At 46.6% G+C, this 18546-nt stretch overlaps 1 protein-coding gene across 1 annotated transcript in view; it reads left to right on the top strand.

Annotated features, from left to right (window-relative positions):
* The first annotated feature begins 3271 nt into the window (after window positions 1-3271).
* DLL3 (delta like canonical Notch ligand 3) overlaps window positions 3272-18546 on the top strand; it is a 157342-nt gene continuing 142067 nt past the window's right edge. The window contains exons 1-2 of the mRNA XM_081018900.1: window positions 3272-3529; window positions 12824-13069. Coding sequence (XP_080875026.1) covers window positions 3476-3529; window positions 12824-13069 — 300 coding nt within the window. The 5' untranslated portion in view covers window positions 3272-3475. The remainder of the gene's footprint in view (window positions 3530-12823; window positions 13070-18546) is intronic.

Here is an 18546-nt window from a genome sequence, read left to right as displayed (position 1 = left end):
AAGCTGGGGGCATCTGGGAGGGCCTGGGGGGAAAATGGAGGTGGGGGAGTGGAAGAAAAGGTGAACACAGAATCAGACTCTGTGGAAAACAAACAGAAGTGATGTGTGGAGTTTTTAACCAGGGTTTCAAGTTGTGTCGTGTTAAAACACTTGTTACACATTCAGTGAACTGGTTGCCATTGTAGGATGGGGAATTTAGGAAGTGTAAGCTTTGAGGTCCCACAGACTCCTCAGTCACTCAGATTTCTACACAGATCAAAACCTATGTGCCTGAACACCACGGGATGTTGAAAATCAGAAAAAGGAAGGCAAATTATTATGCTAAATACACAGGCCTCTAAATGCTGATAAAGGATCCCTGTGTTGTATCTTCTGATCTTGATGTGTGTGTGTGTGTGTGTTCTTTTAATAAGAAGCAGTAGCTTATGTTACTGTTTAAGTTTTCAAACAGTTAAAAATATTGTGCCAACTTTGGATCTCCTGTGTTAATGGAGCTCCCTGAAAACTGCCCTCCAACTGGATCCCATAGAAATGATTTTAATCCATCCATCCATCTATCTATCTATCATCTATATCTATCTATCATCTATCTTATCTATCTATCACCTATCATCTACCTATTAATTTGTTGATTTTCCACAACACAAGTTATGCAAAAAACCTAAAACAAATGTAATATTCCCTACACCCTCCTTTGTCCTTGGGTCCCCAGCAATCTTGCCTGATTTGATACAAGTACAGATCTCATTAGGGACGTGGGTGGTGCTGTGGTCTAAACCACTGAGCCGCTTGGACTTGCCAATCAGAAGGTCGGCGGTTCGAATCCCCGCCATGGGGTGAGCTCCCGTTGCTCGCTCCCTGCTCCTGCCAACCTAGCAGTTCGAAAGCACGTCAAAGTGCAAGTAGATAAATAGGTACCACTCCAGCGGGAAGGTAAACAGCGTTTCTGTGCACTGCTCTGGTTTTGCCAGAAGCGGCTTAGTCCTGCTGGCCACATGACCGGGAAAAACTGTCTGCGGACAAACGCCGGCTGCTTCGGCCAGTAAAGCGAGATGAGTGTCACAACCCCAGAGTCGTTCATGTCTGGACTTAACTGTCAGGGGTCCTTTACCTTTACCTTTTATCTGAATATAGTTGTCCATGAGGTGTTACCAGTGGATCCCTTAAACATTAGCTGTTCAGATATACTGAATAAAGTAACAACAAAATCATCAGGGCAGGGCCTGGTTAAGACCTTTAGAGTCCCTAAACACTGAAAAGAATATGGTGCTTAAGTCTGCCTACTGGGCAATCCATCACACCCTGTGTTGCTATTTTTTGCTTTTAGACGTTTCGAGAATTTTTCAACAAGTGTCGTTTGCTATAATTTTCGGAGCCATCAATCCGGAGTCAAACAGGAACCTCCAATAACGCTGTCTGGTGCTTGGGTTATATGCCAGCACTCCCCCCACCCCTGGGGAGTTTTAAATATGATGTTAGTTTTCTTGCACATGGTGAGGATGAGCTGGAGCGCTTGATGGGATTAAGAAACGTGGGCAGAAAAACTGTATTTACTTGGAAGCAAATCCAGTTGGTTATCAATGAGACCCGCCAGCACGCTGGGGATGGCAGGCCGCAGAGTCCGGGGACTTGGAAGGGCAGCGCTGGCTCCAGAGACTTTTAAGGGGGCAGGTGCTACGATTAGCATACAGCTGGAGCAATCCTGCTGTTCTCAGAATGCCCCTCTCCCCAGAACCTTTCAAACTGAATAAAAAACCACTGCTGTACGGTTCCAGCCACAGAGAGAGAGATGGGGGAGATTTTGTAAAATAAAACTCGAGAGAAACAGAGGCGGAAGCTCTTGTAGAGAACGGACAACTTGATTATCTGCTCCTTTCAAACTGTTAAAGAGAACCTGCCCTCTAGGTTCTTTGCCTCGAACAGATGCCTAGAGGGCAGAAATTCAACGGGTGCAGTTTTGCTTTCCCTGGTGCTGCATCTCCATCTGAGGAAAGCTGCTTTCTCAGGGGGCTTCCTGCTATTGTTGTTGTTTAGTCATGTCCGCCTCTTCGTGACCCCCTGGACCAGAGCACGCCAGGCCCTCCTGTCTTCCACTGCCTCCCGCAGTTTGGTCAGACTCATGCCGGTAGCTTCGAGAACACTGTCCCACCATCTCGTCCTCTGTCGTCCCCTTCTCCTTGTGCCCTCCATCTTTCCCAACATCAGGGTCTTTTCCAGGGAGTCTTCTCATGAGGTGGCCAAAGTCTTGGAGCCTCAGCTTCAGGATCTGTCCTTCTGGTGAGCACTCAGGGCTGATTTCCTTCAGAATGGAGAGGTTTGATCTTCTTGCAGTCCATGGGACTCTCAAGAGTCTCCTCCAGCACCAGAATTCAAAAGCATCCATTCTTCGGCGATCAGCCTTCTTTATGGTCCAGCTCTCCCTTCCATACATCACTACTGGGAAAACCATGGCTTGAACTATATGGACCTTCCTGCTATTACAGGCGTATATATCCTCTCAAGGCAACTGCAGTTGCCATTCTGTTGAAGCTGAGCTGGTTGGGGTCTGGTCAGACTCCCTGGGGACCCCACTTTGGGGGTGCAAATAAATGCAATAAGTAAATGCAAATAAAAGAGAGCAACACAGCTGCCTGGGGCAAGGAGCAGCTGTGGGGGCAAGAGCAAAGTGGGCAGGAATCTGCCCTTTGACTTTGGGCTGGTTAATACGAGTCTCAGCCTAAGTCACCAAACAGGGTTGTTGGGAGGTTAAAATGGGTGCTGCTGCCTCTGAATTCCTTGGAAGAAAAGTGGGAATAGAAACAAAAACCTTCCCGTTTAAGTTCACCGAAATGTTTCGTGCAGCCTAGGATAAGACCTGAATGTTATTTCGGTGTTATTTTGCACGTGTTCCCGAAACACCAGCTCCTGGGTCAAGGTGCCACATTTCGTTATATATCTTTGTGACGCTGCTGTGTGTTGAGAGAACTGAATAAGAAAGAGAGAAAAAAGCAAGGCTTTCTCTGCTCCAACCAACCAGCCACTCTCTACCTCGACTTTTCCAAGGGGACCCAGGCGTCCTGCCTGCTTCCTCTCGGCGTTCCCTCTAATACAGCAGCTAGCAGGTCTCATTGTGCAAAGAAGAAAAGAGAAGACGTCGGGGGAGTCGGTTGGGGGGGAGCGGTTTGGAAAGTTTTTGCTTCTCCGAGGGGGCGTGGCCTCTGGCTGCCGGAGGCGGGGCCAAGGCCCGCCCTGCCTATAAGAAGTTCGGAGGGGCCCCTTTACGCTTCCATTCATAAGCTGCGCGCGTGCCTTCCTGCTCCTGTTTGATCTCCAGCCTGTTCCCCAGCGCGGCACCTGCGGCTTCGTCTGCGCTCCCCGCCGCTTTGGCTCCACTTCTCCCCTTTTGCTGCTGCTCTTGGACGCCGCTCGCCGGGGACTTGGCTCTCTGCAGAGTCTCAGGAGCTCGCCTTCCTCCTCTCCTTGGAGTCCCGGCTACATGGCTCTCCGCCTCCTCTTCTCCGGCTTCCTGGCGCTGCTGTGCGCCCCGCGGGTGAGTGCGCAGCCATCGGATTCTCGCGCGTAAAGAGAGCGCGCAGCCGGACCCGCTGGCAAAACGCGCTGTTTCCTACGCGCGAGGAGGGGTGTAGGAGTTAAAGGTGCCTTCGCCTCCCGCTCCCGATGCCCGTTTATGGCGATTTTAGGTGAATCCGAGGAGGAGCAGGTGGTTTGCTGCGAATAAAGTAGCCCTTGCGCTCGTGTGTGTACAGACACTTGGGTATCTATCTACCCAAGCTTTGCTGTTGAGTAGGAGACAGACAGGAGTGTCAACTTGGCCCCGCGGCCGTGGGTGCCGTGCAGCGTGCATAGCCCTGGCACCGAAATTTGTGGGTGCCCCGGGCCCCTTAATAGAATTTTGCGGGTGCCCGGGGACCCAGGGAGTTGGTACCTATGGAAGAAGACTGGTCCGTTTGCGTGCGCTCTGGGGAAGAAGGCTGCGTTTGGCACCCCAGCCTTCAGGCTGCAAACCCCGAGGTCTCAGGCAAGATGTTCATAGTAAAAGGAAGGTCGTGCCAGATGTCGGGTTTTTCAAGTTTCTAGTCCACATTACTGTGTATAGGTGGGAAATGTGTGCAGCCTTTTGGAAGGCTGCGTATCTCTAGATAGGACTTGCCTAAACAAGTGCTACCATGAAACTTTGGATCTTTATAATAGCTACTTGTTATTAATTGCATATCCTGCCATTCTTCCAAGGACCTAAATGTAGTATATATGGCTCCCCCCATTTTATCCTTTCAGCAACTGAGGTAGGTTAGGTTGATGGACCAAGGATATGTGGTGAGGGTCATGGCTGAGTGGCCCAGTCCTCATCCAACACTCTTAACTTAAGCAACTGTGGTTGTTACTAAATCCTTCGGAAATAGAGCAGAACAGAAGGAAGCTGTTTGTTTGTTTGTTTTTAAAGGAATCTGGTCCTGGGTTGGTAAAGCAAAAGCAACTTGCGTGGAGCACATCTGCTGTTGTCTTCAGAAGTTTTTTGTACTGCGTTTAAGACAAAATGTGATTTTTAATTAGGCTGCTTCCAGACAAGGGCTTCATACTGTAAATGGGTTGTTGCCATATCACAAGTGGGTTGTTTGCAACAGGTTTTTTTGAAAAAGAAGTGCTCAGATTTCAATCCAGATTGAATGAAGAGGTGGGGTGTAGGCTGATGCTTTATTGATGTACGTACAGTATATGCATTTATCGCTTCCCCCTCACTGTGCAATTCCAGAGGCAGCTCAGTACACCAACTTTGGGCACACTTTCGGAAAACGCTATTTGCATGAGTGATGATAATGGATGTCTGGTGAGACTAAGATTCTGATGCAGCAATTGCACAGAGATTAAAAGGGCAAAATCTGGAAATGTCTTCTGTCAGGAAATTTAGGGAATTGTCTGTGCACAGCCCCTTCACCAAAACTGGGATTTGAATTAGAGTGGATGACGGTGTTCTAAAAAGAGAAGTTTTGGGGTTGAAGTTTGCTTAGATTTGGTTGCTGTGTGTGTGTGTCAGTGGTAAAGAGAAGAGCAGTTAAATGAATCAGGATCTTTCTTGAATCAAAGTGCCGTTTTGTCTGTTTCCTGCGGTCCCCATGAAAACTTGTTGCGGAATCCTTTGTGAACTGGGTTTTTCCTCTCCTAAACTTTTGCCTTTTCAAACTTCCATCCGCCATAGCCAAAAGTTAGGGATGATGAGAATTCAGCAACAGCCACCACTGTTTGGCCACCACTGTCCTAGACTTTAAAAAATCTCTAGCTCAGCAATCTGTTTGGGCAGATGAGCGCATGGATGTTCACTCTTGTGTGCTGTTGGCATGAAATATTGAGGAGGAGTGATAAGCCCCTCGCCTTGGCTACTCCCCTTCTCTGACCTGGCAACGAGGCCCCCGCCTGGTTGCAGAAGGCATTGACCTGAAGGACAGGAGTAGAAGAGCAGATGTTTTCTTCCACCTAATGATTGCAACTTTCAGGGTCTGGGTTGGGGGTGTGTGTGTGTGTGAGAGAGAGAGAGAGAGAGAAAGATCTGCACATGGAAGTATTAATTTAGTAGTAGATTTCTCGCAGCATTTGTGGCTGTTTGTGGGCGTCCCCAGAAGTCCTCTCTGCCCCATAGCATGGACCTCTATTTGGGATCCACAGATCTGGTTGGCCACTGCAAGAACAGGATACTGGATTAGATGGATCCTTGGCCTGATCCAACAGGTCTCTTCTTAGGCTTGTTATATAGACATCAGTGCAGTCATGGAATCAGAGTTGGAAGGGACCCCCGAGGGTCATCTAGTCCAACCCCCTGCAGTGCTGGAATCTCAGCTAAAGCATCCATGACAGACGACCATCCAACCTCTGCTTCAAAACCTCCAGGGTAGGAGAGTCCGCCACCTCCCTTGTTTTTATAGTGGTACCTCAGGTTACATACGCTTCAGGTTACAGACTCCGCTAACCCAGAAATAGTGCTTCAGGTTAAGAACTTTGCCTCAGGATGAGAACAGAAATCAGGCTCTGGTGGCGTGGTGGCAGCAGGAGGCCCCTTTAGCTAAAGTGGTGCCTCAGGTTAAAAACAGTTTCAGGTTAAGAACGGACCTCCGGAACGAATTAAATACTTAACCTGAGTTACCACTGTACACTTAAATCTTACACTCTTCCTACCCACCCTGACCTGTGCTCTTTCTTGCCAGGCCATTTGCATTTTAATCTTGCATTGCAATTCCTCCCGTCTCCGCTGGACCAGCGTGTAAGCACAGTGGTCTTCTTTTTTGACACGCACACACGCACACCCTTCTTTACTGTCCTCTTCGTGCGCTTGGTTCTTGCCATGATAAATTAGTCTTTCGGGTGTTTTGGAACTGTGTGTCGTCGTCCCCCACCCCACCCCATCTTTATTACTCCATAGTTGACCCTTGGTGTTGAAACCTTTTTGTGGCAGTGTTTTGGATCACGGTTGTTAAATGTAGTTTCAGCCTTTCTGATTCAGGACTTTAAATTGTGCTTTTATATCATTTCCTTTTCTGCGTATACTGTAATGTTTTACTGTTGCTAATGCGAATAAAGTTTATTTATCTTCTTGGTGTTGAAAAAGCAGACTCTGGATGCTAGTGTGGTTAGAGTGTCAGACTCGGACCAGAGAGCCGGGTTCAAATCTCCACCCATCCCTAAAGCTGACTGGGTGGCCTTGGCCTGTCACTGTCTCTCAGCATAACCTACTTCTCAGGGCTGTTGTGGGGATTAAATGGAGAGGGTGAGAACAGTGTGCGCCACCTCAGACTCCTTGAAGGAAAGGTCATAGAATCATAGAATTGTAGATTTGGAAGTGACCCCAAGGGTCATCTAGTCCAACCCTCTGGAATTCAGGAATGATCTAAAATGTACCGTAATAAATAATAAACTCCGGCTGCAATTAAGTTTAGGCTTAGGCTGCATTCCTTCTCACAAACCCTTCCAGGAAAGCATGTACAGTGGTACCTCGGGTTAAGAACTTAATTTGTTCCGGAGGTCCGTTCTTAACCTGAAACTGTTCTTAACCTGAAGCACCACTTTAACTAATGGGGCCTCCCGCTGCCGCCGCTGCGCAATTTCTGTTCTCACCCTGAAGCAAAGTTCTTAACCCGAGGTACTATTTCTGGGTTAGCGGAGTCTGTAACCTGAAGCGTCTGTAACCTGAGGTACCACTGTATAGGCTCAGGTTATTAGTTAGTATTTTTCACCTTCTTCAATACTGGGGTGTCTTTATAATAAATACAAATAAATAAATAAATTTTTATTCGTATCCCGCCCTCCCCGGCCAAGACCGGGCTCAGAGCGGCTAGCATCATAAAAACAACACAATGTGCTTAATACTTGCCAGGACCAACTGTTTCCACTGATCATACAAGGACCTGTGAGCAGGTTGGGGGCTTCCTCTGAGCTTGTTTTATGCAAAGGGAAGTAAGTAAGTCAAACTGCATCCTGCCCAGAGGCCTGGCAGAACAGCTCTGTCTTGCAGGCCCTGCGGAAAGATGTCAGATCCCGCAGGGCCCTGGTCTCTTGTGAGAACGTTGTACCAGGCCGGGGCCACAGCCCAAAAGGCCCTGGCTCTCGTTGAGGCCAGTCTAATTTCCACCAGGTTGGGGCTGCTTCAGGGAACATCCGATGGGTGAGCTACCTGGCCATAGATTCAGTGAGAAGCAGGAGAGCAGCAAATTTGTTTCACATGGCTGTTTGCAAAAGTGCGAGGGTTTCCTCACAAAAGTGGGGTGGGTACTACGTCTATAAAGTCTTTACAGTTCCTCCAGGAAGCTAGTCTCCTTCCCTCCTGCCCACCAACACACACAAATATATCTACCTCCAGACTCAGGAAAGTAGGGTGGAATTTGTGTGAAATGTTCTGTGTGTGTGTATGTGAGAGAGAGAGAGAGAGATGCACAATGGAAATGTCTAAGCAGAGATCAAGGAAGGCCAAGAACTGCTGTTTCCAGAATGGAGGGAAAGTGTGCAGTGTAATTAATGTAGATTGTAATTTAGATTCTGCTGTGAGTGCAGTGGATGCTCGGGTTGCGAACGTGATCCGTGCGGGATGCACGTTTACAACCTGCAGCTTTGCGTCTGCGCGGATTGTGACTCGGTGCTTCTGCGCAAAGTCCGATTTAGCGCTTCTGCGCATGCGCGACCGCCAAAACCCAGAATTAACCCATTCTGGTACTTCTGGTTTTGGCAGTCCATAACCCGAAGAAACACAACCTGAAGCGTCTGTAACCCGAGGTATGACTGTATATGATTCGCTATTGTTGTAAAAGGAGGTGGGGGCATAAAGAAAGAGACTGGGAGAGCAACTGCAGTGTCCTGCTCTAGATGGCGGTGTCTGGGAAAGAGACATTGCTTTCTCTGCAAAAAGAGCTCAGAGGAAGAAAGAGCCCTTGTCATGGTCAGATGGGGTGGGGAACATGATGCAAGTTTCTGGGCAACATGCTCCCCACAGACATCTGGTTGGCCACTGTGAGAACAGGATGCCGGAACCCTGCGGTCGGAAGCAGCGCATGGGTGGGAAAACGACAAAATGTCCGGCAAAATTTTGCCCAAAAAGCTCAACAACTTTGGCCAGAATTTTTAAAAAGCTCAAGAACTTTTGTGTCTGGATTTTCACTTTTTGAAATATGGCAGCCCTACCCTACAACCGTGTGTAGAAATCGGGCAATTGTTAATTTTTTGACAGCATGGAGATGAACACTTTCAACTGGTTGTTGTTGTTGTTTAGTCGTTTAGTCGTGTCCGCCTCTTCGTGACCCCCTGGACCAGAGCACGCCAGGCCCTCCTGTCTTCCACTGCCTCCCGCAGTTTGGTCAAACTCATGCTGGTAGCTTCAAGAATACTGTCCCACCATCTCGTCCTCCGTCGTCCCCTTCTCCTTGTGCCCTCCATCTTTCCCAACATCAGGGTCTTTTCCAGGGAGTCTTCTCTTCTCATGAGGTGGCCAAAGTCCTGGAGCCTCAGCTTCAGGATCTGTCCTTCCAATGAGCACTCAGGGCTAATTTCCTTCACAATGGATCGGTTTGATCTCATTGCAGTCCATGGGACTCTCAAGAGTCTCCTCCAGCACCAGAATTCAGAAGCATTGGTTCAGCCTTCTTTGTGGTCCAGCTCTCACTTCCATACATCACTACTGGGAAAACCATAGCTTTAACTATATGGACCTTTGTTGGCAAGGTGATGTTGCCAAATCCAGCTGTAGTTCCTGGCGCAAGAGCTCAGGGCCGTCTTAAGCATATCCGGCGCCATGGTGCAAATATCTCTCCGGCGCTGCCCCCCGTTTCCCAGAGTTGTCGACCTATTTTGAGGGGGGGGGGACTTTGGTTCGGCTCCTTTACATCACGTGGTCCGATGTGTGCTTGGTGCTGCACGTAAGTAAGAGGCGCCCAGATTGCAACCCAGATGGCCTTCCATGAAACCTCCCTCTAAGCGCCCAGTGCCCCTTAAATGCCCCCATCCGGGGAAGTCTGTGCCACAGGAGGGCCAGCAAGCAGATCAGGTGGCTTGCTGGCTGTGCCATCCTCACTCGGTGTCGGGATCGCACAGGGCCCTTCTCTGCTCCGCTTGCAGACTCCACAGGGAGGTGCGCAGGCAGTGATGTGGTCAGAGAGGGGCGCCCTGCGCCTTCCCTCGATTGCGCCCATCAGGCACCCAGGCAGCCCCGGCAGAAGGGGACGCAAAGGGGCTTCCCTGAGCCGGAGGCAGCACGCTCCGATGGGTGGCTGAGAGAAGGGAGCCGGGAAGGGAGTGCGCCCTGACTCTCCTTCCCAGACACTCAGCCTGTGGCGCCTTCCAAAATCTGGTGCCCTGACACCCCACGCCACTAATCTCTGTGGGTAAGACGCCCCTGCAAGAGCTTCTGAAAAGGTTGGCAGCCATAAGTACAGTGGTACCTCAGGTTACAGACGCTTCAGGTTACAGACTCCACTAACCCAGAAATAGTACCTTGTGTTAAGAACTTTGCTTCAGGATGAGAACAGAAATCGCGCAGCGGTGGCAGCAGGAGGCCCCATTAGCTAAAGTGGTACCTCAGGTTAAGAACGGACCTCCAGAATGAATTAAGTTCTTTACCCGAGGTACCACTGTACTCTGGGAACTGGCTGTAACATTGGAGGGGGTTTATGAAGTTTGTCAGAGATCAGCAAACTTTTTCAGCCGGGGGCGAGTCCACTGTTGCTCAAACCTTGTGGGGGGCCGGACTATATTGGGGATGGGGGATGAACTAATTCCTATGCCCCACAAATGCATTTTAAATAAAAGGACACATTCTACTCGTGTAAAAACACGCTGATTCCCGGACCGTCTGCGGGCCAGATTCAGACGGTGACGGGGCAGGATCCAGCCCCTAGGCCTTAATTTGCCTACCCATGAAGTTTGTGCTTTGCGAACAGCTGCAGTGCAGCCCCCCACCCTGCCTGGGCCAGGGTGGTCGTGGGCTGAGGCCTCAGGGCAAGCATATTGGGTCCAGAGCGTAACATTGAGTTTGGCAAGCTGACTGTTGCCCACTGTGCAGATTTCACTTCCTGCCTGGATAAAAGGCTGTGAGTAAGGAGTAAGGATGGGGAAAGGGACATTGTTACTGCCACTTACTGCTGAGCTAGGTTCAAGGTTTTTGAACAACTTAGGTCAAGGCTACCTCAGGGATTACCTGAACCCTTACATCCCAGCTCAGATCACTGAGATCAGCTGCAGGCAATGTTTGAAATTAGCCAGGCGCTAGGCGCATTTTGCACCCGGCTTTGGACCACTTGCGACCAAGTGAAGATTCCTGGGCGTCAGGATGGTGCCTGACATCTCCAGCATCTGGGGATCACTGGATTTGGACTGTTTTCACACACTGATACCCCACCCTGTCGTATTCTGTCAGTTCTATTTTATCTGCACAATCAGAAATGAATTTCTGGAACCAAATTGGGTTTTCGGGGCAGCCTGAGCAGGAAGAGTCACCGTTAAGAAAAAGAGTTTGGATTAATAGGGCAATATATATGTGGACTATCCCTGAACAAATTGACTTTAAGTTCTTCTTTAAGTTCTCAATGCTCTTAACCTAGCTCAAGCTTGCCATCTGAACCTGCCAGATGTTTAACTGAGAATCCATCACAGTCAGTCCATCATTTGAAAAGACCTTAGAGCCGTCTGGCCCCCAAGACTTGCCTAGTTTATATATCCGAGTTTCTAACACCGGCTTCAGGTACATTGTTGGTCATTCCCCAAGTTGGTGAGGCTCATTTGACCATGAGAAGCCAAGCCTTTTGTGTCATTGGCCCAGCCCTGTGGAATACTCTGCCAATAGTATGGAATAACTGTGCCAACTTTTCTTTTCCACCAAGCCTATGAAGGCAGTTAAGAATTCATCCTTCCATAATGCTTAATTGATGTCTGTATTTAACCTTTGTATGGTTTTATATTTCTATCACTGCAAACCACTTTGAGATACACCATATTTTTCCGTGCATAAGACGATGTTTTTTATTTATTTAAAAATGATGTTACAAATTGGGACTCATCTTATACACAGGTAGTGCGGGAGGGGGCGATTGGTTTCAGCTGCGAGCAGGAGATTCTCAGCGTCACAAGGGTGGGCGATTGGTGGCTGTCGCAAGGGCTGTTTGTGATGGGCTGCCGCTGTGGCAATTGGGCGGTTTTTTGGCGGCTGCCGGCATTGAACGGGCAGACGATTGGTGGCTTCAGCGACGCTCGCCTTTGTCAGTGTTTGCACGCTGGGTGACCGATTTTCGGCAGTCCCCCCAAAAAAGCTTAACAACCCATGGCAATGTCCCCCTATTTTCTTAATTTTGAGTCCCCCAAAATAGGGGGTGTCTTATACACGGTGTGTGTGTGTGTGTGTGTGTGTGTGTGTGTGTGTGTGTGTGACACACAGAAAAATATGGTTATATATCTATATCTATTTGACATAAAGGTAAAGGACCTCTGACCATTAAGTCCAGTCGTGGCCGACTCTGGGGTTGCGGCGCTCATCTCGCTTTATGGCCGAGGGAGCCGGTGTACAGCTTCCGGGTCATGTGGCCAGCAGGACTAAGCCGCTTCTGGCAAACCAGAGCAGCGCACGGAAACGCCGTTTACCTTCCTGCCGGAGCGGTACCTATTTATTTACTTGCACTTTGAGGTGCTTTCAAACTGCTAGGTTGGCAGGAGCAGAGACCGAGCAACAGGAGCTCACCCCGTCACAGGGATTCGAACCGCCAACCTTCTGATCGGCATGCCCAAGAGGCTCAGTGGTTTACACCAGAGCGCCACCCGCGTCCCTTATTTATGACATAGTGGTATACAAATATTGGTATCAATAAATGAATAGTTCAGTGGCAGAGCATTTGCTGTGTACGATGCAGGAAATCCTAGATTCAATTCCTAGCGGCATTTCCAGGAAGCGCTGTGAAAAGACACCTGCCAGAAATCTTGGAGAGCCACTGTACAGGGTTATAAAGACTAGGACCAGCCACCTGAGAAACAGTTTCTACCCAAATGCAATTCTGGATTTAAACGCAGTATAAGGAGTCTCTATAGGAGTATATTGTATTTTAAAATGGGGTTTCAGAGTTTTTAGGGGTTTTTGAATGTCTGATGTAGATTTTTCCATTTCATTGTTCTGTATGGGACAATGACAATAAAGATATCGTATCCTATCACCAGTCAGGGCAGAAAATGCTAGTCTGGATGGACCCAATGGTCTGATTCGGTATCAGACAGATAGCTTCCTGTGTTCCTGTAATAGTTCGGGGGGGGGGGCTGCAAGGACTCTCCTGTGTTAACTGGTTTCCCCCCACCCTCTCTTTATTGCTCACAGGCTGAGCTGGCCGGCGTCTTCGAACTTCAAGTCCACTCCTTCACCACCAGCAGCCTGCGGAGCTTCTGCCACGGCAGCCAGCCCTGCCGCCTCTTCTTCCGCGTCTGCCTGAAGCACGCCCAGGCTGTGGTTTCTCCGGAGCCCCCCTGCACCTTTGGGGCAGCCTTGAGCGACATTGTCCCTGCTGACCGCAACGCCGTGGCCACCAGCGGCCCCATCCGGGTCCCTTTCCACTTCAAGTGGCCGGTGAGCCCCTTTCCCCCCAGGCCTCAGATCTGCGTGTTCTGAGCCTCTCGGTTTCAAACTCAGGACAGGAAGCCGTGCTCTGCACCCCTTTCTCCCATGGGGTCCTGATGAATTTGCTACCTGTGTCCCATATAGTTGGCGTTTTCTGTCTGGCACATGCCTTGTTTCTGTACTTTAGTGTGCAACAAGAAGGTATGGGTAAAGATGTGTTGAGGCGTGTGTGGGGCTAGGATATCTGTTGGGTGTAGAACCTCAGTTAAGTATTTTTATTGATTTACTTGAATGTGTGGGAATGTTCAGGGTGGCAGGAGAGGATATATTGTTTATTAATATCCTTCCTAACCTGCTCTAGCAAGTTCCTTTACTTAGCAGAGTTTACATTCCCCTTTTTACATGCACAGCGGATAGCTGGTTGCAGGCTCGTGTGAGCCCCTCACTATTATACAGTTTGGTCTGTTTCAGATTGAATTGTACGTTCCTGGTAAGTTCCCTTGAATCCTTAAAAGAATAAAGACACCACAATCTTATTCAAAGTCCAGGGGAGTCTTTAGCATATGAGCCACCGAAGTGCAAAGATCCACCCAGCGCCACCCTCATCCAGAGACGAAACAAGTCCATGGCTCCACTAGTGACGCCGACTGCCGGTTATTTCTCTCGCGGGCTCCTTCTTCGCCTCGCCTTCGCCTCCCCAACCCACCACCAGAGCTGCTTGCTGCAGGAAGTTTCCAAGGTTTTAATTAATTTGCAGCAATTGAAGTGCGGTTAAGAGAGGAGGCGCGGAACAGTGGCGCAGCTCCCCCCCCCAAAAAAAATCTCCAAACCAAAACAGGCGTGGGGGTTGCCCTCTCTTGTTCCCAGATTTCTTTTCTTAGCGGGTTGGAAACGGTTCGCCGGATGATTTTTCTTTCGAACCCCCAAACTTGAGGAGAAAAGCGGAGAGTGCCACCGATGTCTTTGGTAAATGAGCGCCCAGAGTCGAAAGTCCTTTAGCAAAACAGTAGATATACATTATGGTAATACCTACGTACATATGCATTTTGTTTTTCTAGCTTGATCAAAATTATTTATTATTTCATAACAGGTAGATAGTTAAGAGCTTAGGTGGCTTCGGCTGCGGGCGCCTGGCACCCCCCAGAATTCGGAGCCTGGGTGCCCCACACCCGTGGGTAAAAACAGTCAATAAAAGAAGTTTACTTACATCAGTTCACAGTTGGATCCATGAAGGCAGACTTAGTTACCAATACAGTCGTACCTCCAGTTGAATGTGCTTTGGGTTGAGCACGTTCGAGTTGAGCTCCGCGGCAACCTGGAAGTAACGGAGTGCGTTACTTCTGGGTTTTGCTGCTTACGCACGCGCAGACACTCAAAATGATGTCACGCGCATGCGTGGAAGCGGCAAAACGCAAGAAGATCCAACCTCTCCATTCTGAAGGAAATCAGCCCTGAGTGCTCACTGGAAGGCCAGATCCTGAAGCTGAGGCTCCAAGACTTTGGCCACCTCAGGAGAAGAGAAGACTCCCTGGAAAAGACCCTGATGCTGGGAAAGATGGAGGGCACAAGGAGAAGGGGACGACAGAGGACGAGATGTTGGGACAGTGTTCTCGAAGCTACCAGCAAGAGTTTGAGCAAACTGCGGGAGGCAGTGGAAGACAGGAGTGCCTGGCGTGCTCTGGTCCAGGGGGTCATGAAGAGGCGGACATGACTAAACGACTCAACAACAACAAAACCAAAAGAGTACCTTTTCTAGGATGCCACCTGTTGCAATAATGTGTGCACATTATCAAAAGACAAGTAAATACTTCTTCTTTTTTCCCTTTTTGGCAGTATCGTTTATCCACGTGCAACAAATTTGACCAGGACTTCTTTAAAGAAGTGATACCCTTGTTAAGACTGCCGGCCCTGCCATTAGGCAGGATGAGGCAAGTGCCTCAGACAGTTGATTTTGGGTGTCATGACAGCCAACTGTTAAGTTAATATTATTATTATCATCATATATTATTTTACTGCCAGGGAAGAGGGGAAGCAGTTATGAGATTTTCTGCTTCAGGTGCTAAAATAAATTAGTCAGCTTTTGGGTATTAGGTACCTTGACTTGGAGTGGAGCCGGGGGGGTGGGGGTGGCATTTGCTGCTCTGCCTCCCTCAATATTATTATTATTATTATTATTATTATTACTACTACTACTACTACTACCGTATTTTTCCATGTATAAGACACCTCCTATTTTGGGGGAGTCAAAATTAAGAAAATACACTATCCATGTATAAGACAATCCCGTATTTTAAACTTCAAAAATTTAGGAAAAAATATAGTCTTATACACGGAAAAATACGGTTCTTCTTCTTCTTCTTTTGCGTGTGTGCAGCCCAGCTTAATAAGAATTTATTTGCTGTTTTTCCTCACTTGGTTAAGGGAAAACAGACAACACAATATGCAATTTTAATATTTGAGTGTAACCCTAAAGGTGTTTCCCCACCAACTTCTTCCCTCACAGTTCTTGTTCTGAGGAGAAAATGAGAGAAAATTTCTTTTTTTCTTTTCTTTTAAACTTTGGGTTTATGTGGTGTTGGGAAGGCAGCCATTTATATTTATTTTTGGATTTGAGTATGTTCTCCTGAATCGAATTGTCATGAAGGCTGTTGTAGAAAACAACAATAACAGGAGACTGAGGAGAAATTGTGAGGGAAATACTGGACTCAGGTGGGGACAGTCTAGCCGGCATCTGGAACAAACAGAGGCCTACTTAGTTGCCCATAAACACCACATCCAGCTTTTTATTTTTATTTTAATGTGTGTATCAGCCCCATAAAAACTCTGACTCCATTTTAGCCGGTAGACGGAAAACCGCCCAGTAGCTTTTAGGCCGCCATGTTCACCCCGAGGCCTTTCTCTCTCTCTTTTTTATAATATTTTTTTATTAATTTTAACATATAAATTATAAAATGTTCCACAAAACTTATCACTTATACAATCTTTTTGGACTTCCACCAGCACCTCTGATGATCCACCGTTTTCACCACTTCTTATGCATTTCTTAACTTTATATTGCCTTTACATCTCTTGACAAATCATCCTTCCCCTTCTCCATTTTTGCAATACTTCCAATAGTACTCCTCACAAAACTTCTTGCAACCCTACAAACGTCGTCTGATCTTCACAAATACTTTTCAAATAGTCCGTAAATTTACTCCAGTTTTCCATGAATTTCTGGTCCCGCCAATTTCGAATCCTTCCTGTTAGTTTATCTAATTCTGCACAGTCCATTAACTTCATCCTCCATTCTTCAATCGTCGGCAATTCTTCTTGCTTCCATTTTTGGGCCAGTAATATTCTTGCTGCTGTTACTGCATATAAAAAGAGCTTTATATTCCTTTCTATTTATATCACTCCCCACAATGCCCAGTAGAAACGCTTCTGGTTTCTTTATAAATGTATATTTCAACATTTTTTTCAACTCATTATATATCATCTCCCAGAAGCATTTCACCTTTTTACATTCCCACCACATGTGATAAAATGTTCCCTCTTTTTCTTTACATTTCCAACATTTATTACTAACTTTCTACATTTTCGGAGGTCTTTCTCTTGGAGCAAGGCCAGATTGACACACGACTCTCCTTCCTTCCTTCCTTCCTTCCTTCCTTCCTTTCTTTCTTTCTTTCTTTCTTTCTTTCTTTCTTTCTTTCTCCCTCCCACAAATCCTTTATTATTTTATTCACATAATATACGCTCTTTACAACAAACAACTCCAAAATAAACAGACAGCTCCAAAAATAAAATCATATGTAACAAAACCATAAGTCTCATGTTTTCATTTACACTGATCTCCTCTCCGATACCTTTACTTGATATTTCTTGCTGCTTTCCTTATAGAATCTTTATGGAAATTTAAATCTCTTAAATCCTATGCCAATCTTTAACAATTAATCCCTTCACCTCCCTCCTCCACAGCCCAGTACTTCCCTCCAGCCGTGTGGGATCTCCTTTACCTACTATTATTTTTGTTATTGTTGCGTTATCCACTTTATTTGTTATTCCAACCTCAATATATTATTATCGTATCTCCTTGCGCCTTTTAAACTTTTCCATATTAATTTTTAATCTCCAGCACCGACTTTTCATGTATTCCTTAACGCATTCCCACTCTTTATTAATTTTTTGATTAGAGTAGCCTCTAATTGATGCTGTTAATTTTGCCATCTCCATGAATTCAAGAAATTTGGTTCTCCATTCTAATAATTCTGGTAATTTATCAGTTTTCCATTTTTTTGCCACTACGATTCTGGCTGCCACGGTTGCGTAAAGGAATATATTCCTTTTATCCTTAGGGATACTAAACCCAGCAAAAGTGACTCTGCTTTTTTAAAGATCGAACTCGTAAATACAGGTGAAACTCGAAAAATTAGAATATCGTGAGAAAGTTCCTTGAGTTCTGTAATCCAACTTGAAAGGCGAAACTAATATATGAGATAGACTCATGACATGCAAAGCAAGATATGTCAAGCCTGGATTTGTTATCATTGCGGTGATCATGGCGTACAGCTGATGAAAAGCCCCAATTAATCTCAGAAAATTAGAATATTCAAGGAAATCATCAAAACAAGGATTGCAAATCGAGCAAGTTTGTGTTTTTTTTATAAGATATTTATTGAGATTTTCAAAATATTACAAAATAAGAATAAAAAAAAGAAGAAAATACAAAATAAAAAAAATGGTTAAAAACAACTCAATCTTTCCATTACTTATTTTTCATTAGCTTGTTTCCCGGACCTCCTCACGCCTCCCTTTTTTGTATTCCAGTTCGGTTTGTTGGTTCAGCAAATCCTTACACTCTTTGTTTATCCTAGTCTTTAATCTTAAAATATTGTAACATTAAATTTTTACCTATTAATAATCCATTTTTCATATTCCCTTATAGTATTACAGCTGGAAACCACTTAATTTCTATCCAACATCATTCTAACATTCATTGATTTTACAATATTTCTGTAGATAGTCTTTAAATTTCTTCCAGTCTTCTTCCACCGACTCTTCTCCCTGGTCTCGGATTCTGCCAGTCATTTCCGGCAAATCGAGCAAGTTTGGACCTCTGAGAAGTAGAAGCACATCTCGCTTTGCATGTCATGAGTCGATCTCATATATTAGTTTCACCTTTGAAGTTGAATGACTGAAATGAATGAACTTTCCCACGATATTCTGATTTTTCGAGTTTATCTTTTTAAGCTCTTCATGTATCATAATCCAGAATTGTTTCACACTTTGCACCCCCACGACTTTCCTTTCTGTCCCCCCCCCCTCAGCATTTTTCCTGACGTATAAAAATGGTTTCCCTGCATTCCCCAGCTTGTGAGAACGGACCTTGCGTGCGCAAGTCCTAGTCTTAACCGTAGCTGAAAAAGTACCAAGGTGGATGCCAAATGGCTGCTCGCCGGCAGTTCCCTCACACCTGATTGTGGGTGTTTACTAAGCCTGAGGCG

This window comes from Podarcis pityusensis (genome assembly GCF_964106645.2).
Source record: "Podarcis pityusensis genome assembly, chromosome: 8".
Classification (NCBI taxonomy): domain Eukaryota; kingdom Metazoa; phylum Chordata; class Lepidosauria; order Squamata; family Lacertidae; genus Podarcis; species Podarcis pityusensis.
Note: the sequence above shows the minus strand (reverse complement) of the source record. Positions and strands in the feature narration are given on the sequence as shown.